Source organism: Diabrotica undecimpunctata, chromosome 9 (assembly GCF_040954645.1).
Source record: "Diabrotica undecimpunctata isolate CICGRU chromosome 9, icDiaUnde3, whole genome shotgun sequence".
NCBI classification, from domain to species: domain Eukaryota; kingdom Metazoa; phylum Arthropoda; class Insecta; order Coleoptera; family Chrysomelidae; genus Diabrotica; species Diabrotica undecimpunctata.
In genome coordinates this window covers 133257129-133281758 of record NC_092811.1, presented here as the reverse complement: position 1 = coordinate 133281758, position 24630 = coordinate 133257129, and the positions used below count along the sequence as shown (strand labels likewise).

The following is a 24630-nucleotide window of genomic DNA, read 5'->3' as shown; positions in this document are numbered from 1 at the left end:
CCCCCATAAAATCGGATAATACTGTGGCTTTACATCTGAAACCTGACCCTAAATGATTTTAGTTAAGATACCTTGGTCCGTACGTAAGTGGCGCCATCTTTCAGACACACTCACATTAAAATAACTCTCTTGAAATGGCTTGACAAGATTTGCTATTTAGTTTCTTTTTGGAAATGAAGGTTCTTTGAAAAGAATTACTATTTCAAAAAGAGTGATGACTCTTTTTGTGATACATGGTATACAGCCAGCTGCAGGAATTTATTTTCCTTGTGGATTTAGTTACTATTTGTGTTTGGAGAAAATACACTCTCGGTGAGTTCAGTTGCGATCTTTGTCGCGTGTGAGATGAAAAAGAGTGAGCTACCCCCACGCAGAGTCAGATAATACTGATATAGGATATTCAGTTATCTGGCTTCAATATTTTTTCGTAGGAAAACCAGGGATACATTTCTATAGTAAATAAAAGACATTTTATAATTAATAATTTATTTTTTAAATTCAAACTGAGCAGTTTATTACAATTATATACAATAAATTATAAAATTGTAGAAAATTAAGTTGAAAAAGATGAAGATGTTGAAGAAAAGAGAAGAAATTTGTTGAAAAAAAAGAAAAGGATTTTTGAATTTTCTTTGAAAGATACTAACAGAGATTTTATACCATATTACAATAAATGAAAAGTGTACAATAACGACAATGCACATAACTAGCAATTTAAAATCACTCAAATTTATATAAGATAAAAAATCATGTTTTACCATGATAGAATGAACAGATATTATAGATACAACACATAAATTTTTGTCTTATTGTTAACAATATCGTAAAATATAAACGTTTCTTTACAACATATTAATCTCTTCTGTCAGGATATCCCAATATAATTTTATATAATTAGCACAAACAACTTGTTAGGCATATAGTCCTTTCTAATGGACCACTCTGTAGATGAAGAATCTCTACAACATGTTCTAGTTTCCTCAAAGTAGATGTTATAGATTTCTACAGACTTCTAAACTACACCAACTTTAGGAAGAAGCCCAGTACATCTACACTGAAAATAAACAAAAAGTAAATAAAAATGTAAGATGAGATGGCAATAATAATATATAAAATAAATGCCTCTATCCTTGGCAGAAGCAAGTTTATCAATGCTGATACTCTTATTATATTAAATTACTATGTTTACCTATGACTTTGCATACAATACAGATAATTATGCAAGAATAGATGGTTATAGTGTGATAAGAAGAGACAGAAATGGAACTAGGGGAGGTGTGGCATTTTATATTAAATCTCAATTTAAATATAATGCTCTATAGAAAAATAGTAGCACTTTTGATGCAACTATCCTTAAGTAAAAAATCATATGGAATATGTGTTGTATACAAACCAACTAAATTTAATAACAGACTTTTTTGACAAGTTTGAGAATATCCTATCTGATATTTTTCCTTTGGTTGAAACATTTCATTGTACTGGTGACCATAATGTTAATGTATACTGATTGTTGAGATACTAAATTTGTCTGTGACTTTTTTGAAATGAACAAAATGAAAATAGGTATATTCATGATGTTTTTGAAACGAACAAAATGAAAATATATTCATGATGTTGTGGTGGAATGCCTTGACTTTAGTTACCATGAATTGTTGATATCTAACGTAATGGTAAAAATAGACAAAAGAAAGTATTTGCTTATAAAACTGTTAGAAACTTCCAAGACAATAAATCGTACAGTTTTTTTTTTAAGAAAGAAATTCTCTTCCTTCACAAAATATTTATGATATCGAGAGTGTTGATAAGAAAGTTGAATTCTTTACTCATAATGTAATAATATGTTTACTAGTGTCTTATTGGGATCTCTAATATAGAGATCTGATAGATATGTCTATTATGTACCACTGGTTGGTCAGTGAGCACAGTATAGTGCCAGTAGAGCTTGTAGTTGTCCTTTTTAAGCAAATTATCAGGATCATATTGATATTAAAGCACAAAGTTGGTTTGGAAAAGTTCCAGTTGATTTTAATATATTATTACAAATGTTGGCAAGCATTTGTAACTGTACTAATCCACATTTTGCCTTTCAACAAACAAATCTGTCTTTTAAAAAGATGTTCTACAACAAAATGATACACACATTCTAAAATTATTATTGTTGTCAATATTAATATTTAACAAAGATAATTAAACTTTCCATTACCAAAAATATTTGCCAATAATATATTTAAAAAACTTCTGGAAAAAAGTAATACCACAGACTACTTATGACAGAAGATTAACACTTTTGAAAATGACAAACAAATCATAAACCAATAGAAAATGTTTTCTCTAAAATAATAATTACCTCATTCTATCCATTATTTGCTGCTCAGTTTCTAATTTAGGAAGCACAAAGTCCTTTTGTTAATTGATTCTGTGGATGCCATTTTAATTGAACAATTCCTTGTGGCTTCACCAACATCTTACATCATCATTTACTCTTTCTGCATCTAGAAATAAATGAGATTGAACAAACCTGTAATTCTTCTTAGGGCCTAGCAAACCTATAATGAAATATATAATTAAGTACTTTTAAAAAATACATGTTTTCTTAAAGTCTACATTGTGTTAAGAAAAGATTTACTACTATGTATTAGAAATTCATTTTGGAAATATCTTGAAAACAAATATCCTATAAGAATATTAATAAGATTAGAATAATTATAAGAAAAACTAATCATTGTCCGAATAGAAATTTTCAGAAAAATATCAGTTTTTTTAAGGAGAAATATGGAAAAACTAGAGTTGTCAGTGGAAAAATGTGTAAGTAAACTACAATCTGACTATCCTTACTAATACCGAGTTTTGGATTGGGAAAACAATATTAAATAATTGATTTTACAATAATTTTTGATTAACTTGCAAAAATATAAGCCAACACAACCTCAACAAAAACGTTTAGAATGATATAAAGTAATTTACATTTGGATTTGTACAATATGAACATTTGCCGATGCTATTTGAACAAAATATTCCTTTAAAAATTAAGACATTTATCTAATAAGATGTTAATTGTTTTGGTTAGGATTTTTAACAGTTCCTCCAGATAGAATTCACTTTCCTATAACTGCTCTATTGTATGAATCCTGATAAATTAAAAAATTATCTATATATTCATTATAATTACTTTTATTAAGAAAACAAGTTATATACTTCTTGCTTCTTGTTTTAAAAAGTAAGTTTGACAGCAAATTCAAAAATCACACCGCCTCTTCTGGCAATCCTCTGAACTAAGATTAGGTTAAGGTAGGGTTACACGATCGATTTGTGACTAACTTCATAACAGCCTAAATAGTGGTTAAGTAAATACATATTATATTTGGAGTCTTGAAATAATAAATAAAACCTAGGAATAAAGATGCATTTGCTTATTTTAATAATAAACATCTTTGAAGAAAATAAATTACTACATATAAAAAGTACAATGAATTCACACTAACGTGGAAATATAGTTTGTAGCGAAAATACCTTTTCTAATCGAAATTATATGGAATATAGTCGTTGAAGTCCTGATTTAATGGCTTAGCAGGGAATCTGAAACCAGAGTTTTGCAGACGATATTGTAATAGTTACTTCATTACATAGAGAATTGTAAGTGAGAAAGAAAGCCGCCCTGTGACCAATTCTATTAGCCTTTACTAATATGAAGAAACTTTCTGAACTGAGTTAGCTGAAATTATTTGGAATGGAACTAGAAAGAACCATTGATGGTCAAGTAGAACGCGCAGAAATTCACTGGTCGTCTGAGGCTTCAATCGGAACTACCAATGACAGAACCACAAATCAGGTTTGTGGACAGAACTGTTGGTTTTTATTGGAGCCACAGGACTTATTGGAGATTTATGAACAAAAAAACTGAATTTGGTACAAAGGTCTTACATTTGGTCTCATGACTAGGTGCCAGAGATTAAATTGTCTCGCCTAAACTAAGAAAAACGAAATTGTAAATGCTAATCATGTAAAAATGTTTTAGATGAAGAAGTATAACAGTCTAAAGGAGGTCTATCTGTTTGTTATCTATGGATGTTAGTGAACCCTGAACAAAATATCTTAACAATTTTTCTAATAATTATGTCGACAATCTACTTTGCATACAGGTTCAGATACGATTTATTTAGATAATTCACTATACACTTTTTGTAATAGTAAACAATTTTATGAATATTCTTAATAAATTAAAAAATAATATATACATTATTGTAATAATACACTTTACTAAGAAAATAATTTAGTGAAATCAATCAGTTTATTAGTTATAATAAGTTCAAATCTTTCTATAAATTATAACGCTTCTATAGGCAACCATTTAAACCAAAAATTATGTTAAGGCATGGTCACACGATCGATTTGTGGCTAATATCTCGACTGTCTAAATTTTGGTTATGAAAATAAATAGTGTTGAATAAATCAAAACCAAAAATAAAGATTAATTGGTTTATTTGATTTTAAAACTTAAAGAAAATCAAATACTATGAATAACAAGTACAACTGATACTAATATGCATATCAAGCTTATCCAGAAAGTCTCTTCATAAGAGAAAATTACAGATTCTAATAGATTTTGTTTAGGTTGTAGAACTTTATGTTATTTACTAAATGTTATCAAGGAAGTATTCCTTTTAAATACAGGTAGATTCGAATATATTCAAAACTATACCGTTATTCTTATAACTAATTAGATTTGAGTATACATAGAATATTAAAAAAACGCGAAATAATTGCTTGATAATAGAAATACAGAAAAGTTTAGTTTATACCAAAGCAAATAAACATAGAGTATATGCTAAACTCCATTCGCTTAGCTCCGACAAATTTTGACAGATTCATTGTCGGAAACCTACAACACAACAATTCCTACTTCTCAGTATTAATAGCTCAAGTATCCTGCTATTACAGACTTCTTTCTTTAAAAAAAGAAGAGTTATTCTAAATAGTCGAAGTGTATACTAAACCCATCAAATTTTGGGTAGTATATATTTAAAAAATATATATTTAGTTGTTATAATTTAACATAACTATTTATTATATGGTGCAGATAAATAAATATTTTATTTTTTATTTATTTAGAAAATCGCATCGACCAAATGGCCATTAGCGAAAAATTAGTGGATTACATTAGGTACAATTACTTCAATACAATTTGGTTTATTAAATATTGTGGTACTTATTAATGTTTTTCAAGAAATTCAAAGTATTGTTAAAGTTACAGTCTGCACCTAGAGCTTCTATAAGTGTTCCTGGTATCTTGTTATTGCTTCGTTGTTGAGTGTAGAGGGGACATTCACATAGTAGGTGCATTATTGTTAGTGTCGTATTACACGTTTCACATCGCGGCGGTTCGCACTTTTTAATTAAGTAATCATGCGTTAACCTAGTATGTCCGAGTCTGAGGCGCGTTACTATTATTTCTTGGCTTCTTGACTTAGGTAACACATTCCATGCCTCTATGCTGGGTTTCACTTGTTTTAATTTTGAATTCGACACATTCCATTTATTTTTCCACGCACTAAATATTGATTGTCGGTAATTTGCAAACTTCTTTTTTATTTACTATTTAGTTTGTTTACTATTAATATTGGCTATGAGTACGGGTGCTTGGTTGTATAGTAATTTCCAGCCACTTTTAGTCTGTCAAAAAGTAACTAACTTCGCAAAAAAATAATTACTAAATTCACTAGACAGTTTGGACTGGGATTAGCGAACCGAGTTTATTACCTTGAATAAATATAGGAATAGTTATTTGAAAAGAGATAATAAAAGAAGTTCTATGTGTTTGTTACTTATGGACGCTACTGAATTCACTGAATTGTTACTCAATATTTGTTTAAAATTTATCTAATAATGATTTCGACAACTGACAATGTCTTCGATTACCTTATTTGTTTTCAATTTGAGCTTCAGATAGACCAATGAATTATAGGATCTCTATATTTGATATTTGACAGTTATTTAATAATTCTTGATGATAAATTAAAAGTAATCTGTACATTTATTGAAAAATATACACATTCCAGGCAATAAAGTAATGGTCTCAATTTTGTTAGGTTCCATTAAATTATAATGTTTCTATTGGCTCTATTTTTCTCGAGACATCTTAAGTACTTAATTCAAATCACACATCTGTTCTAGTGGATGATTCTCAATTCCTCAGCAAGCCTTCGTCATTTGAGTAAGCCCAAGAGACCAGTGGTAGTAGTAGTTGCTAAATAAATATACAGTTATATCTGGCCTATTGTTTTTAATAGTTTCAATAGCCGTGCAATGACTGAGGTAAATATCTTCTGATGAGTTAGGAGGAATGTATACCCCACCCAAGATAAATGATTGCAAATTCATAATCTACTCGAACAAACAGATGCTCAACATTATCAATATCAGATTTGATTAATTTATCGTTAAAATGGTTTTGTAACAAAATTAAAACTCTTCCTCTATGCTGCTTAGTGCTAGTTCCTAACTCTTAGCTAGAAATAGTGATCGAGTAGTCTGGTGTTTGAAGGATATATATATATATATATATATATATATATATATATATATATATATATATATATATATATATATATATATATATATATATATATATATATAATATACCTTGTTTTTATTGGATTTGTTTCGTATAACTGCATTCAATCTTGATATTTGCATTTCTGTACATACTTTCATTGCTAAATTTGATATTATATAGTGTTATCGTTGGTTGTTGGCCTTGTACATTCTACCAGGTGTATTTGTATTGGGGGATTTGAGGAAAAAACATTAGAAAAGTTCTTGTTATTTATTTTAAGTATGAGATGTATTGAAATGAAACAAGATGAATGACACCTATAAGCATGGATGAACGTGCATGATTCGGTGTGTCCTCAATTCATCCATAGGAACACAATTTTTTATACTAGGAACTTGTGTTAACATTATCGGTCCTAGATAATTTAAAAACTCAACGAAATTTTTTAAACCTCGACTTTCAATAGGTTTCGGTGGTCCGAAGTTTTCTTCGTTGTATTTGATAATAGCCAGTTTTATCGCAACCGCAAGTCCGACTTCGTCCACTATGCATTCGTTCGGATTGAATAGATCCTTATAGGTGTAGAGAAGGTGTTTTACTTCTTGCACGAATGCTTCTACTTCTTCGGGGGTGCCCGTTCCCGGTACTTCTGGACAACCTGCTGGACGGTGCTTCTCTGCATTTAACTTCGATATATTTAGGATTGAAAGCATTACCTACCAAAACGAGAAACAATTATTTTTATAACAAGCGCTTTGATGTGCCAATGAACTATACATGTTAGCTTAGTCCTCAATCCTCAAGAAACGGATTCGAAATATATCTCAAAGGATGCATATATAAAGAAGTTACATACAGAGCTACAGATAAAGATAGGATACCAAATGAATTGTTCAAATACGAAGGAGCGGCAATGAAGGATCCACAGATAACATTCATTAACAAGGGATGGCAGAAGGGACGCCCAAGAAGAAGCAAGGCAGAAGGGCCTTCAAGATCTGTTTCTTCTTATATGTAGGCTTTATAGCCTGTTTCTTTTTCAATATTAGCCTCCTAAATTTTTAAATTATTGCACCATCTTTTTTTTGGTCTGTCAATACTTCTTCGTCCATTTGCTGACTTATCTCGTGCTATTCGTACGATCCTATCCTCTGCCATTCTACTAATGTGTTCATTCCACTCCTTTTTCCGTTTTGTCACCCATCCATTTATGTCCTATATATTGCATGCTCTTCTTATGTTTTCGCTTCTTTCCCTATCCAACAGACTTTTCCCTGATATTCGTCGAAGTATTTTCATCTCTGTTGTTTCTAGTAGTCGTCTCGTTTTAGATGTGTCAGGTCTTGTCTCCGCCGCGTATGTTAATATATTTTTTTTGTGTCTTGTCATAGGTGTTTGTTCACTGGATCACCGGAGCTAAATCACTTAGACTTTTTTTGGGTTGTTTATAAAACACAATTTGACAACATTCATCATCATCATGGCTTATTCACTCCTGGCGGAGTGTTTGCCGCCCTTTTGGGGTCTCTGATTTATTTATTGCGGAGAATCAGTCCGCTGTTGTTTTTTTTTATTATTATAGCAGCGTGTGTGACTTGGCCCTGTCTACAATTTTCCTCCATTCTTTCCGGTCCTTACAGCGCTCCTTCCAATTGTAGATTCTCAGCTTCTTTATGTCTCCTAAGACTTGATCTCTCCATCTTGTTTTGGGTCTCCCCTTTGGTCTCTTTGTTGTTGGTCTCCATCCAGTTATTCGCTTTAGGGTAGAGTCTGGGTTAGCTCTTTCTGTGTGTCCCAGCCACCTGAGCCTTTGCGTCTTCACGAACTTGATTATGTCTTCACCCTCGATGACTTCTTTAATTTCTTCATTGGTTAATCTTCTCAATTCGCCTACACTTATTCCCACCGGTCCCATTATTCGTCGAATTATCTTTCTCTCTAGGATTTCCAACCTCATTTCATCTTTTTGTGTTAGGCACATCGTCTCTGCACCATAGGTGATCACTGGCCTGATTGCAGTCTTGTAAATTTTTAATTTGGTTTTCTTACTAATGTACTTTTCTTTCAGGAATTTTTGGTAATTCCAGTAGGTTTTATTACCCAGTAGGATGCGTTCATTTATTTCATCCGTTCTATCATTTCTGTCATTCACCATCACTCCCAGGTATTTGAAACGGTGTACTCTTTCAAATGTATATGCACCAAGCTTAATTTCTTTCTCTATGTTCGTATTCTCTCTTGAACACTTGAGGTATTTCGTTTTGCTTTGGTTTATTACTAGCCCTCTCTTCTTTGCTTCTTTATCTAGTATTAATATTATGTTCTGCATGGTTTTTAAATCTCTAGTAACCAGTGCAATATCGTCTGCATACGCTATCAGTTGGGCTGAAGATTCGATAATCGTTCCCATAATTTTGGCTGCTCTTACTGCCCCCTCTATGGCAATGTTAAATAATGTTGACAGGGAGTCTCCCTATCTGACACCTACCTCCATGTGTACTTCATCTGACGGGCCTTCCCTTGTTAAGATTCGTGCCTTGGATTCCTTCATCGTCATTTTCGTGAGACTTATTAGTTTTTCTTGGATGCCTAATTGATTCATATCCTTAATTAGCTCCTCCCTTATTACACTGTCAAAAGCTTGCTTGTAGTCAATAAACAGTATATGTAGATCTATTCCGTGCTCGTAACTTTTTTCGACGATTTGCGTTACAATGTGTATTGCATCTATTGTTGACTTACCTTCCCTGAATCCATGTTGGTATTCACCTATTTTTGTTCTAGTTTCTTTTTCTATTCTTTGTCTGATCAAATTAGTTAATATTTTGTACATTGTATTTAATAACGTGATTCCCCTGTAGTTAGTGCATTTCGTCTTGTCGCCTTTTTTAGGGATTGGTGTTATCAGACCACAATTCCAGTCGTTCGGCATGCGTTCTTCTTCCCATATTCGTTCTATTAGGTTGTGGATTCTGTGGACTAGTTCCTCTCCCCCTTTCTTGAAGAACTCATTTATAATGTCGTCTGGTCCTGCTGCTTTCCTTGTCTTTAATCTGTTTATGGTCGCCAATACTTCGCTGTATGAGGGAGGCTCTGATTGTTCTCCATTCCTATTTTCTGTTTGTTCTTCATTTTCTGCATTTTCAGCCTCGTCTTTCTTTTTAAACAGTTCTCTATAGTGTGTTTCCCATTCCATTTTTCCAATATTTGCCGGTATCTCTTTTTTTCTCTGTGATTTTATGTATTTGTATAGTCTTGCATTGTCATTACTATTACTATTGATCCATTTCTTCTTTTTTGTTTTGCAGCATTTGTCTGACTCTTTCTTCTTCTCTTTATAGTGTAGGAGATCTTCTTGTTTCCCTGTGGTCACCCACCTGTGTCTTGCTTTGTCCTTGTCTTTACTAGCTTGCTCTCATTCTTCATCGTACCAATCCTTTCTTTTATTGTCTTCCATTAGTCCTATCGTCTCCTCTGCTGTTGTTAAGATACTATCTTTTATGTCTTCCCATGTTTTATATATGTTTGATGGTTTTAGGACTAGTAGTTTTTCTTCTAATTTAGTGCAGAATTTTCTGTTTGCATTATCTGTATTTAGTTTCGACCGATTCTACCTCTTTCTTTTCTTTCTGTCGTTTTTATCTTTAAGTATCTTCAATTTCATGTCGCCTATCACCAAAATGTGATCCGAATCAGCATTGGCTCCCCTGTATGACCTTACATTCTGTACAATTGTTCTCCATTTTTTTGAGATTAGGATGTGGTCTATTTGGTTTCCATCTGTTGTTCCAGGTATTAGCCACGTTACTTTGTGCTCTTTTATGTGCTTGAATTGAGTGCTAATACTAAAAGTATTGGTTGCTGCTGCTAGATTACATTCTCCTGCCATTGTTATTCGTATTTTGATGGATCGTTTCTTTTCCTGCGATTTCTCTGTTCGTGTCTTCTTTCCCTATCTTTGCGTTGAAGTCTCCTAGCAGGATTAGTATGTCGTTTCTTGGTATTTCTTCGTACAATTCTTCAAGTTTCTCAGAATTCATTCTTTTCTTCTTCAGGGGCATTCTCAGTAGGGGCATATATGTTGACAAATGTTAAATTTGCTTGTTTATTTTTCATTCTAATATATGATATTCTTCCATCAACCGCTTTAAAGTTAATAATCTTGTCTCTTACGCTATTACTTACTAGAAAGGCAGTTCCATTGCGCCCCTGTTTGCTTTCTCCTGCGTAGTACATTGTGTAGTTTCTTCTAGCAATCATCCCTTCTCCTGCCCACCTTATTTCTTGTAGCGCTAGTATTCCCATCTTGTATTTTATCATTTCTTTTGCCAACTCTTCCATTTTGCCTGGTCTTAGAAGTGTTTTGATATTCCACGTTCCTATTCTTATTTTTCTATTTTTGTTTTTTGCTTTATTTTGTTTTGTTTTGTTTTTGCGTCTTTTCTTACGAAACAGTTTCATGTCCGTATTCATTGCCAACTCCGTTATACTGTCGCCGTCTTTTGTTATATTTTTTGTTAGTTTTTTGACGCCATTTTCATCAATTTTCCTCTTGGATCTATATTATCAGATATGGGAAATCTGTCGTTTATTGTCCTAGCGTTACCCTTCTTCTCTTCAGGTTTCTTCCAATAATTTACATCTATGCCTTCTAGTTGCTCCAGTGAGAACGGTTCACCATTTATCCATAATTTGTTGTATTTTAATGCGGCTGTGTGTCCTTTCTGGCGTACCATTTTCATGAGCTGAAGAAGATGCTTCCTTTCTTGTAGTATTTTCTTCGGGAAGTCCTCATTGATATATATTTTAGTTCCTCTTAGGTTTTTAGCAGCCTTCAGAATTTCCATTCTCGTAGCTTCCTTTTTCATTTCTAATATGATGGGTCTGGGTACATTTTGGGGATCACCTTGTCTGCCTATTCTTCTCATCTCTACCAGTTCTTCATCTAGGTTTGTTTGTACGCCGATTTTTTTCATTATCCCCTTTATCTTATTTATCGTCTCTTGTTCGCTTTCTGTTTGGTTTTCTTCAACCCCCTGTATTACTATGTTTTTTCTTCTAGCTTGTCTTTCCAGTATTTCGATTCTAACTTCTTGTTCTGCGATTTTAGTTCTCATTGCTTTGTTATCTGTCTTTAACTGTTCGTTTTCTTTATTTAATTTATCCAGGTCTATTTGCATTTTATCTATTTTGCTTTCGATTCTTACATTTCTTTCGTTAAAATACTTAAATTCACGGTAAGAAAAGAAGTGTTGAAATTATCACTCTGTGAACTGTAAATATCAAAGAATGAAGACTAAAATCTATGCGAAAATACCAAGAAATAGGTGTAATAAAATGAATGGGAAACTATAACGAAATACTGAAGGAAAAATATAACAAATAGATCATTATCCACAACTACAGGTTTCCCATGTCAATACAAGTCTAGACAAGAAAAACATACTTATTGGTTATATATATAAATATAAGAAAGAAATACTGCAATATTACTAAATTAATGTTCTTACCAAAATCAATATTCCAAAACGCATTTTGAAGCTTAATCGAGAACTGAATTATTTTAATTTTCTATCCTTATATCGTTTTTTTTTTATTTATTTTTTAATTTATCACCATAAATTATAAAGTACATATAAATCGTCTATATTAAAACTCCCACTTGTCATAGAAAATAATGGACAATCAATATTTTATTTTAATCAATTTATATACCTAATAAATAGAAAATTTTATTAGATTATCCATAATAAATTAAAAATTTTGGAAAATGAATAGGCTTGTTTATAATTAATATGTTAGTAATTATTGGAACCTACTTATTTTTATGCATGATTATGACATGGATACATCAAATAAAAAAGGCACTTTTATTCTAAAGAAAAAACTGGGTCTGCAATAAAATCTCTTCCTTTTAATTTAAATTCAGTGTTGCTTTGATTAGTTTCATGAAAGGTTTCAACAAATACGTAGCAAATATAGCCCAGTCTGGTTATACAAAAATCATCGATTTCACGGCAAAATCTTTCGCAGATATCTGAAGCTTTTAAGACATAGGTGGGGGTTACTAGATGACGAATAGATAAAAAGATACTCCTATTTTTGCCTTGCGTTTTTTTTAAACAATAATTTATGGTCAGAATTTGATTTTTTATCTATAAGTTTTTTCCCTTATAATTTAAATAAACAATATTTATACCATTTTTTTATATCAAGAATATCTTTATTTTTCCGTTTTTTCTATTAAAATTGATAAATAATTTACGGAGATATTTGCAAAAAAGCAGTTTTTTGCACTAATTTATAAATTTAATTAATTTTTCTATTAACAAAATAAAATGTTATTAATACATTTCAACATTGAGGAATTACCGTCCTTTAAATTTGTGCGAAATTTCCCCCCCATCGGTCAAATATTTTAAAAGTTATTCAATTTGTTTATCCCTGGGACTAATTATTTAAACCATTGAACTTGCCCTATGAATGATGCTAGACACATTTAACAAATTTCATAGGATTCTTTAAGACTTATACTATCTCAGAAGTTAAATGAATATTGAGTTTTCATCGAAATTCTTTACAAAATAAACGTTTGAAAAAGGGGTATGTTTTTTACTTATAAACAATTGTAATAACTTCTATATTTTTCAAACTACAGACTTGTACGTACAAACATTAGATAGCTGGTAAAAAAACTCACATTTAACAAAAAAAATAAACCTTCTATGAACAATAGGAACGAAGTTAGCGACAATTTTTTTGTTAATTATATCTCCATTGTTTATAAACATTAAGAAGTAAAATTTGCACAAATTTTGAATGAAAATCTAAACTTTATATTGAATATTATAGCTATAAAATTCATCCAATTTTTCGAAACTTAAAACCTTTCGAAACGAAGTTACTTTCGAAAGATCGACATAGGAAAGTGGAGGGGAAACTGTTTTAGCTCCTTGCTGCAAAATTTAATATTATGGTTACGGATTTATCATTCAAAAGCTTCAACAGTTCTGTAGGAATTTCATCAGGTCCATTTGCTTTTCCATTTTTAGCGTTTCTTATTGCGTATTCTACTTCTTCTTTCAATATGTCTGTTGCATTGATTATCTGAGTTAAGTTTTTTCTATCGTCTTCAAATAATTCATTCAGGTATTCTGTCCATATTTTTATTTTATTCTCTAGATCTACAATAAGATTTCCATCTTTGTCTTTAAGTTTGTCCTTGCTGTTATCTCTTTTACTTTTTTGTGCATATTGAACGCATCGTACTTTTTCTCATAGGTTTCCATTTCTTCACATTGTTTTTTAATCCACTCCTGTTTGGCTTCTTTTATTCTCTTTTTTATGTGTTTATTTATTTCTTTGTATTTGTCTGGGTAATTCTTCATCTTTCTTCTTTGTTCCATCAAGTCTAGTATATCTTGTGTCATCCACCCCTTATTCTTTGTTGTTGTTTTTGTAAGATGTTTCTTTCCTGCTGTTTGTATAGCTGTATTTATGTACTTTAATTTTTGGTTAACGTTGTTTGTATCGTTAATTTGTTGCTGCACTGAACGGAGGTTTTCATTTATTTCTTCTCCTGTTTCTTGTCGTATATTTTTGTTTCTAAGTTTATTTAAATCTAGTGCCTTTCTGTGTGGTCTTCTAATCTTTTTTGGTCTCGCCTCTATCACAGTAACTACCGGGTTATGATCTGAGCCTATATCAGCTCCTGGGTACGTCTTAGTACATTTAACAGCATTATGATACCTCCTTGCTATCATAATGTAGTCTATTTGATTTCTCACTATTTTTTCTTTGGTATGTTGTGGAGATGTCCATGTATATAACCGTCGAGGAGGTAATTTGAAAAAGGTATTTGTTATTACGAAGTCTTCACTTTGGCAAAATTGAATCAATCGATCTCCTCTGTCATTTCTGTTTCCAAGCCCATATTTTCCTACTTGTTCTCCTACCTTACCTTGAGCCACCTTGGCATTAAGATCGCCCATTAATATGTTAATGTATGGAAAGACTGACTTATTAAGTGAAGACAAACAACCTGCAACAAAAAGGTTCAGACCTGACAGTGAAGTCGAATAAATGAACCAAATTTTAACTTTTAAACCAATGTATGTAAAGAAAATAAAAAAAGTAAAGTTCGATAAACATTGCAAAATTTAATAAGGCAAGTGATAAAAAAATCGACTTATTTTATCAAAGCAGTAAGGCAGATTAGATTAATATTGTATATCATATTTGTAAGAAAAATAGAATAAAAATCAATATTGTTAATTATAAAAATACAAACAATTATAATTAATATAAGGAATATAATAATATAATGTGTAAAAAATTACCTGAAATTTAATTTATAAAATATATAAGTATTATTACATCATTGATATAAAATGAAAAAACATATGTTGATTTTCCGGGATTTTCCGAGATTTATGGGGGGTGAAAATTATGTCATCATTATTAATACTGCGACAGACTATTCGAGCAAATTAAAAAAAAGTAAGTATTTAGGGTGAATTTCAAATGGACTCAATGTTTCCGAGTTTTCCCATATTTTCCGGCCAGTGAAAACTATGTAGTTATTCATATTTCGACGAGCTACCCCAGAATAAAAAAAAGAGGCTTGCAGCTGCAAAGGAAGCCAAGATAATGTAAATTTTTCGTACGTGTTGCAATTTGAAGTTCCGATGCCGAAAAAAAAACGGAGCTGAAACAGATATCCTCTCCACTTTCCTATGTCGATCTTTCGAAAGTACCGTCGTTTCGAAAAATTTGATAAATTTTATAGCTATAAGTTTCAATATAAAGTTTAGATTTTCATTCAAAATTTGTGCAAATTTTACTTCTTAATGTTTATAAACAATGGAGATATGATTTTTTTAAAAATAGTCACTAACTTCGTTCCTATTGGTCATAAAAGGTTTTTTATTTTTTAATGTGAGCTTTTTTACCAGCTATCCAATGGTTGTACGTACAAGTCTGTAGCTTGAAAAATATAAAAGTTATTACAATTGTTTATAATTAAAAAACATACCCCTTTTTCAAACGTTTATTTTGTAAATAATTTCAATGAAAACTCAATATGCATTTAACTTCTGAGATAGTCTAAGTCTTAAAGAATCCTATGAAATTTGCTAAATGTGTCAAGCATCATGCATAGGGCAAGCTCAATAGTTTAAATAATTATCCTCAGGAATAAACAAATTAAATAACTTATAAAATATTTGACTGAGCGGGGGGAAGTTTCGCACAAATCTAAAAGATGGTAATTCCTTGATGTTTAAATGTATTAATACCATTTTATTTTGTTAATAAAAAAATTAATAAAATTTATAAATTAGTGCAAAAAAACTGCTTTTTTACAAATATCTCTGTAAATTATTCATCAATTTTAATTAAAAAAACGGGAAAATAAAGATATTCTTGACATAAAAAAATGACATAAATATTGTTTATTTAAAATATAAGGGAAAAAATTTATAGACAAAAAATCAAATTGTGACCATAAATTATTGCTTAAAAAAAACGCAAGGTAAAACTAGGAGTATCTTTTCATCTATTCATCATCTAGTATCCCCCACCTATGTCTTAAAAGCTTCAGATATCTGCGAAACATTTTTCCACCTTTTTTTTAACCAGACTGGGCTAATAGAATAAAACAGACCATGTGATTTAGAAAGTGACTTAAATGCTAGAATCGAAAACATATCTATTCCACAAGTGGTCTACATAATAGTTTCAATAAATTACAAAGCCAAGTTGAAGATACTTAAGTATATCACAGAAAGTTTCCGCTATCTAGTAATTGGAAGTTGGAACAGATAAGAAACTCCAAATACCTGTACCCTATTTGGAATATTGGTGAAGAGTCAAGAATGTTACTACACTTTGTGTGTTACTATCGACAAATTAGGTATAATGTATGATAAAAGCTGTTCTGTTAATCATTTTTCAAATATTTCAGTAGTAATATTTTCATCAGCAACTTAGAATCTAGCAACAAGATACAAAATAATTATTTCTAATCTTAAATTGTAATGCATTAGTTCTATTTACTATACGAAGCCTCTCAATCTTACTTCTGTTTATTAGGACTTCAAAAGTATAATAACACTGACAGCTCACACAAAGGTTACAACTGTGGTGGTCTGGAGGGATCCTTCATAAATTAAATGACAAAAAGTACTTACCTGAATATTCAACCATGCTTCTGTATGCTCTTCTTTTTTCTCTTCATTGGGATATTTCTCTGATGCCTGTGTAGCTCAAGTTGTCTCAATGGCTGCAGTAAGTCGCTGCTCTTCTGGCTCTTTAACTTCTTCCTTACCTTTTAGAAATATAACTATATGTGTAATCCATGTAAAAAATCTAATTTAAAAAGTTTTGGTTTAGGTAAAAGGAAATTCAGAAATTAAATATAATGAAATAGTTCATTGTGTTAAAACCATCTCCAACTTTAAATAACAGAAAATTTAATCATCCCTGCTGATTTGATTTTTAGATTGTTCAATATATTAAGATAGGATTGAGAGAAATCTTAATATGAGGGTGTTCAGACTTCAAATAATCTGTCCACATCCATATGTCCACAATTATTCAAATGAATTAAAATACAAAATGTCATCAAGGCAAATATTTATAATAGCTCCACAAATGGCACTATTGATTATTCAAAACCATATAAACCTATTGCAAAATTACCTAAAAAGTCGAAAATCAAGGTTAACCCAGTTTACCATTGCCATTTACAAGTCAGGACATTGATAGCACTTACATACCTAACAAAGCACAGCAAAATGTAAATGTAAAAAATATATATAAAAGCCAAATATGTCAACTTGAAAACAAAGACATTCTAATAAAAAATGATCAGAATCACTGGTGTACCACTATTGGTCTGAATCCAAAATATAACTAAACAATAATCTCAACATAGCATTTGCAAGAGAAGTTATTCGCTCCGTGCGTAACCATGGTAGGGGTACCTTGAAACGATGCCAGCGTGCGTAGCGGCGAAATATGACAAAATTGGACACTATCTTTTTAGGCATAAATTTTATCAAAAATGTGTGCAAATACATGTTGCGTATTTAGTTGTGCTAATAATAGCAAAAATAGTAAGTGTAGTTTTTATAGGTTCCCAAAGATTACATATAAATTAGAGAAAAGAAAAAGATGGATCCGTGCTATTAATATGAAAAAGGAAATATCACGTAACCTCATTTTTATGCAATTGAAATATTTAAATAATTTACCTTAAATGATATTTTATAAGGCTTCAAGCTAACTGCAGAGTGCCTGATGACTTTAGCTTTTATATCATAACTTTTACTATTACTGTTTTTAATTATATGCTCTTTCACGTGAAAAACTTGATTTGCCAGTACAAGATTTTTAACTTTTCTTTTCCGTTTGGGCTTAAAAAGATATATTATGATGAATTTTGAGAAACCCAGTTTTTAATACTACATTTATTTTGTACATAAACTGAAAAAATATAATTAAAAAAATAATTATTAATAATTGTCAATTTCACCTGTAACAATGTCATTAATGTCATATGTTTAACCTGAAAATTGGTAGGTCCAAAACTGTCAGATGAAGGCGGTAGGTGTCGCGTCAGTCACGCACGGAGCGAATAAGGACCAATGCAAACAAATACCATGACCATACTAGAGATTCTGTAAAAAGTACAAATCTTTTCAATCAACAGGGGTATAAGGCTAAAAATTTATAAGAATGTGGAGAGGTATTTAATTATTATAATTAGGTATTTAAGTAAATAATATTTTCGTTTGTGACACTGTTTTTTTTTAAATAATTTTATGTTCACGGAATGTATATTATTTTCTAAAAATAAAGATATTGTTATGTTATGTTATATTTAAATTAAATTTCAACAGAAATTAATATCAACTAAAATGGTGAAAGACTAATAGAGGGGAGAAACGAATCCTTTTTTTTTTCTCCAGAAATATGGTGTGAAGATCTAGGTGTTGGATATTTCTTGGTATGTTATGGAAATGCATTTTTGATACATGTGGAAACAAGGATATAAAAAGCTGTGGATGCATGCAAAGAAAAACTATATAGCCAAGACAAAAGTTCCATGAATTATTTAAATCATATCTATACAAATGGAGATTGTATGGAGAGAACTGCAGATTTTATGGATTTTCTAGATCCTTGCTAAACGGAAATCAAAATTTAAAAAAGCTTATTCATATTTTTTTCAGTCGAACTTAAATTAACAAACAAACAAGATTCTTATTAAAAAACTTATAATGTATTTCTAGATGTTTGCATAACATTAATTCCATCAGACTGATTTACATTTCCCTAGTAAGATCTGTTCTTGAGTATTGCTCAGTCGTTTGGTCACCCACTTATGAAGTCCATATAGCCAAGCTTGAAAAAGTTCAAAATAAATTCATTAGGTACTTAAGTTTTAAATTACACAAACCTTTAAGCGACCATTCCTACTCAGAAATTAGAAATACATTAAACCTTCCCAGGCTATCTTCCAGACGGATGTATGCTGATGTTTTGTTTCTTCATAAACTACTGAATTCAAAAATTAATTGCAATGATCTACTGTCTCTAATCGACTTTAATGTTCCCTCTAGAGTTACTAGAACATCTCATAATTTTGCAATTAAATTTCATCGCTCTAATTTTGGTAGGCATTCTCCACTGAGTAGAATCATTCTAAATGGAAATAGAATAGACTTTGATTTGTTGCTGTGCGCTTCGGAAAATGTCTGTAGAATGTGTTTAAAAAAAATTTTGTAATTTTATGTGATTTGTATTTGCTATGTGCTTTATATAGTTTTAATATTTGTTTTTTTTTTCTATATGGCTGCATCGCCAATTCTTTTCATACATATTTGCTATATCTTTGTAATTATTGTATCACTAGATAATACTTGTAATACTTTGTGTATATATTGAATTGGGTGGTATCCCGGTAATAAATAAATAAATAAGTATTATTTACTTTCACAGTTCACAAATATTTTAGTTTGAATTTTTATGTTACTCTGAGCAAATATCCTAACAGCAATGAAAAAGTGTAAGTTGCCGACATTTGGCGCAACTTTTTTATTTCTTTGAAAAAATAGAAAAAAGGAAATGTAAAAAAGAGAATTGTTTATTACAATTACAGGCATTACAATTTATGGCAATAATTTCGCGCTATTCGATACAACAGAAACTATCAGATATTTTGACGTCAGCTCCGAAATTTATTAGATTTTTCGATGAATTACAGTAAATGATTCAATATATTGAGGATAAATATTAACTTATTTAAAACTAATTCGTGAGAGAACACGACATTTGACTGAATAGCCTAGATAGAAAAAGAATAACAGACTAAATAGTTATAAAAATTTACCTTTCATAAAAATAGGATTAAAAATTAACAAAATTTTAGCGAACACAAAGAGCTATCGTATTCATAATACACTCAGTACCACTGTTAACGTTTTACAAACTCGCTGTACGTTAACAATTATAATTAAAACAAGATTTCTTTGAATTAAAATGTAACTTTAAAATTCTTGATTTCAACAACAAATGAATGACACGTGACATAAACAAAGGTGCTGGCATCAAACGACTATTTTAGAAACTAAATTTAGACGTGTCTACACAACCTGATTACGGAAGAGTTGATTCGTCAAAGAAGAAAAAAAAATAGTAATTTCCTTGTAGGGCTTCAATAAAACTACAGTTTGACGAATATTGTATATATTCAAATTATCGGGTTAAAACAATTGTATATAAACGTGCGTTTTTAAATATCCATTAACACATTGTACAATAATGTCTGTAAATAAATAAAAACAATAAACAACAACATAATATTCGTTGAAATATATGGCCGCCATTTTAATTCAATAATAAACTAGTACCATTCAATATGCGATTAGGAAAAATATAATTAGGCCTAGATAATAATTCACATATCAAAATTGAATCATACAAATTTCTTTTCATGTCATAGATGACACAAATATGTCACATTAGAACGTGAGAGGAAATTTGCACAAAAGTCCTATATAATCACATTTTTGTTATTAAAAACGATACTTCTCGAACCAGTCAACGTTTTTCGCTTAAAAATCTTTAAAAAATCGAAACAATTAGTGCTTGGCACATTCATTAAAGTTGCAAAAACATTATTTAAACATTCAACAAAGAACTTGTTTTTTTTTAATTGAACTCGTTTAAAAAACGTTAATTGGCCCAATACGCAATTATCTAAAAAGTATATATACTTAGTATCTACTATACGTAGAAAACACAAGCTAATTTTCTACAGGGATTTCAAAATTTGAACACATCAAGTGAAATATATAACACCATTTTGAAAATAACAAAAACAGTATATAAATTTCAAGTGTATCTCTAGTTCAACCAGAAGATCCAAAGAAACATTTATTTTTTGTAACCATAGTCACAGATCTGTGTATAATCCAAACATAATATTGCTGCATGGCTCAATAAGATACACAATATTTAAAAACCAAAATTGTGCCTTTTTAAACATATAAAACTTGAGCAATTTAGCAAATATTTTTAAAATCAAAAATAATGCATATATAAATATCTTTTCTTTTGCACTGGTTTGTGTAAAACTTCCTTTGGTATGTTATTTCTGCCAGTGAGGTTCTTAGTGCTAATAATATAATGGATTACACTAAAATATAATGGCACACGAGTGGAGAATTTTGAACATTTCTAAAAAAATCACCTAATAACACAAAAGCCCATAATTTGTTTGTGATTAAGAATTCTAGAGTGACTTTTTCTATAGCAATGCTCACCTAGAAGCATTTATCCAACTTTTTTGGTACTTTTTGACACATTTAGTAAATTCTGGACAATTTTTAGTAATTTCTCATCATTGGTAGTTGTTATTGCCCATTAGTAATCATTTTTGTTTATTTTTTAGTAACTTTTGTCATATAGAAGCATTTATCAAGAAAATACTTTGTAAAAAGTACACTTTTGATCATTTTTGTCAAATTTAGTACATTTTGAGTGACTTAATAAATCCTCATTTTTAGTAATTTCCAAATGGTTTTAGAGACTTCAAAAGTTCTAGAGTCGCTTCTTGTAGAACAGTAGTCATATAGAAGCATTCATTCAAAAATCTTTGCAAAAAGTATATTTTTTATCAATTTTTTGTCACATTTAGTAAATTTTGAGTAACTTTTACCAATTTGTCATCATCTGTATTTATTGTTAATTATGAGTAGCTATTTTTGTGATTTTCTAGTGTTCTTTCTGTGCTGTTCTATGGAATGGAGTCATGGACGTTGAAAAAGATTGATACCAAAAAATTAGAGGCATTTGAACTGTGGATGTATCGCAGAATCCTGAGAATATCATGGACCGAGAGAGTAACAAATGTCGAGGTCTTGAGAAGAATGAATAAAGAAAAGGAAGTCATATTTACGATCAAAAAACGAAAACTGCAATACTTGGGACACATTACAAGAGGCGAAAGATATGACCTGCTTCGAATAATTATGCAAGGGAAAATAGCAGGAAAAAGGTCCATAGGAAGAAGACGAAACTCCTGGCTAAAGAATCTACGGGAATGGTATAGCTGTAGCAGCAACGAATTGTTTCGGTCAGCAGTTTCGAAAATATGTATAGCCCTGATGATCGCCAACCTTCGGAACGAAGATGGCACTTGAAGAAGAAGAAGTGTTCTTAAACATAATTGTTTTCTTTCTGCAACTCCTGTACCAATACACTTTAGCAGACCATTACTAAATATTCTCAATAAACAAAAAATGTTTTTTTGATAAAAAATGTGCATTCATATGGAGCAGAATACAAATCAGCCTTTTTGTATACTATAATAAATTAAAAAAACTAACAGTTTGCACTGTTAGGTTTAATGAAAGAAAATAAGAAAACAAACTCTCGACTTACCAATAAAACAACTGACTGGCTTTAAATCAAAATACTTCAGTTTCACTGTAGAAAAATATACTCTTACCAAAATGAATATACTAAAATATAACATTGTGCCATAAATTTGTGATATATAAAGTAATATTTCCTTTATATTGCATGATTTTGGTAAAAGTAGTTACTGTTAATAAAAAAAACGTTCTGGTAAAACACATCCAACATTGAACATTTGTATAACATTAAAGCTTATATATTTATATCCTAAAAATAAGATAAAAAGCTCTCAAAAATCAACAGATACTTATAATAATACGCACTTGCCCAACTTCTGGAGTTTCTTCTTTTTTCGTTTGTCGTTTTCATTTTGGGGTTGATTTCGTATAATTCTTACTACCTATAAGTAATGACCACAATGAATAAAATTCGAATATAAAATAAATGAAGGAAATTTACCTCGTGAAAAGTGGCATCTATATTAAGAGGTGGATCTTTAGCACTGGTCTCGATGTAGGGAATTCCTAGCCTGTGAGCTAAATCCCTTCCTTGTTCTTCAGTCACTTTTCTTAAATGTACAAGATCTACCTTGTTGGCAACTAGTAACATGGGGTAGGTGTCCCTAAAGCAAACAGATAATTTGTTGTGAATAACAAAATATATAGTCACTTTTTTATAGCAAAGTCCACATAGAAGCAATTTTCTAAGAAATTCTTTGCGAAAAGTAGGTATTTATTAAATTTTTGTTACTTTTTCTCCTGTTTAGTAAATTTTGAGTCACTTTGAGTAATTTCTTATTTTTTAGCAATTTTCAAATGTTTTTAGTAACTTTAAAACTACTTGGACATTACAAAAACTCACCTATCTTTGACACGTAAAATCTGAGTATGAAAATGTGTGATGTTTTCATAGCTGTTTTTATCAGTAACTGAATAAACCAATAAAAACCCATCTCCTTTTCTCATGTACTGTTCTCGCATTGCACTGAATTCCTCTTGTCCTGCAGTATCGAGCACTAAAAATTAAATAATACTTAAAACTGATCAAATCACTTAACAAATAGAAAACTCTTACCATCCAGCATACACCACTGTCCATCAACTTCGACATGCTGCAAGTAACTGTCTTCTATAGTAGGATCATAGTCAGTAACGAAAAGCTTCTGGAAAAACTGAATGGTAATGGCACTTTTACCAACACCTCCATCTCCAACTACTACCAATTTGACAGTTGGTAAATTTTCATTTGGTGGTCTGGTCATTACGCCTCTGGAACTGAACTTCCTACTTCTGCTACCTATTGTGAGCTAATATTTAACAAAGACAAAATATCATCCGCATTGTCTGAAAGAAAATAAATGATTAAATAAAGACCAATAGAGAGAACTAATAGGATTGAATTAAAAGATTTTCTTGAAAAAATGACTAAATTGATCCTAAAAACATGATATTCCTTACATTCTAATGTGATTTTCGGGTAATGATTACTTTAATGCACTGATATTTTTAATCTTCTATCTATTAAATTTTTTTTAAGTTATGAAAATGAAAAAAAAATTTCAGGAATTCATTCTAATGTTTACATGTGGATAATTATATCTTTAGGGCTATTTTTATCGCACTTTCAAATCTCGAACCAATAAATATGATAATTATTTCCTTCGTAATTGAGATAAATTATTATTGATATAAAGTGCACTGAGCATCAACTTAAAAGTTGATTATTGATTTTTAAACAACAAGCACACCCTTAACACAAAATAACACTGTTCGGCAAACTGTACACTGATAATTACCTGTGCATAATCAAAATAATTATTAAACGTTGTTTACAGGTTTTCTTGTGCTTGAAATTAAATAAAATTAAGAAATGAACATAGGAGAATAAAGCTCAACAGCCTTGAGTTTTAATAATCATTATTTGATTATGATTGGCTGATCTCAGTAACCAACAAGCTAATGAGATAAGTTCAGAAGTACCTACTTAGAAATACCATGTTTAATGCTCTAAGTCAAAGAGCAAAATAAGATTAGACGTATGTGTATTCTTAAAATGTATTTTCGTTTAGTGAGACATGACGTCTGTCACTTGCAGCCCTCGTTTCTCTGCTTCTTTTTTAAACAAACTCGTTTGCTTGATTCGTTATCTAT

The 24630-nt window shown here is 30.5% G+C and overlaps 1 protein-coding gene and 2 long non-coding RNA genes across 6 annotated transcripts; all 3 read right to left on the bottom strand.

Moving 5' to 3' along the window:
* Window positions 1-490: 490 nt before the first annotated feature.
* Window positions 491-20140, bottom strand: LOC140451505 (uncharacterized). 4 transcript variants are annotated; one of them, XR_011952060.1, is made up of 4 exons: window positions 19950-20140; window positions 16744-16880; window positions 2348-2546; window positions 491-1054 (listed from the first exon to the last, which is right to left on the bottom strand). It is a non-coding gene; the product is annotated as an uncharacterized lncRNA (long non-coding RNA). The 4 variants fall into 4 exon arrangements; XR_011952062.1 differs by lacking the exon at window positions 19950-20140 and adding an exon at window positions 19017-19472; XR_011952061.1 differs by lacking the exon at window positions 19950-20140 and adding an exon at window positions 17809-18060.
* Window positions 6809-12183, bottom strand: LOC140451504 (uncharacterized). Its single transcript, XR_011952059.1, has 2 exons — window positions 12064-12183; window positions 6809-7269 (listed from the first exon to the last, which is right to left on the bottom strand). It is a non-coding gene; the product is annotated as an uncharacterized lncRNA (long non-coding RNA).
* Window positions 20141-20288: 148 nt separating the features above from the next.
* On the bottom strand, window positions 20289-24436 carry LOC140451503 (ras-related protein M-Ras-like). Its single transcript, XM_072545346.1, has 5 exons — window positions 24276-24436; window positions 23555-23823; window positions 23342-23495; window positions 22940-23102; window positions 20289-22880 (listed from the first exon to the last, which is right to left on the bottom strand). Exons 2-5 carry the CDS (start codon window positions 23739-23741, stop codon window positions 22788-22790), a joined length of 597 nt encoding a protein of 198 aa, XP_072401447.1. The 5' UTR covers window positions 23742-23823; window positions 24276-24436; the 3' UTR covers window positions 20289-22787.
* Between the last annotated feature and the right edge of the window lie 194 nt (window positions 24437-24630).

Excerpts from the sequence above, each read along its gene's own strand:
- LOC140451503 (XM_072545346.1), bottom strand. The coding sequence starts at position 23,741 with ATGACCAGACCACCAAATGAAAATTTACCAACTGTCAAATTGGTAGTA. Across the intron at positions 23,496-23,554 it reads ACAGTGGTGTATGCTGGATG|TGCTCGATACTGCAGGACAA; the intron begins GTAAGAGTTTTC and ends TTTAATTTTTAG. Across the intron at positions 23,103-23,341 it reads ATTTTACGTGTCAAAGATAG|GGACACCTACCCCATGTTAC; the intron begins GTGAGTTTTTGT and ends TGTTTGCTTTAG.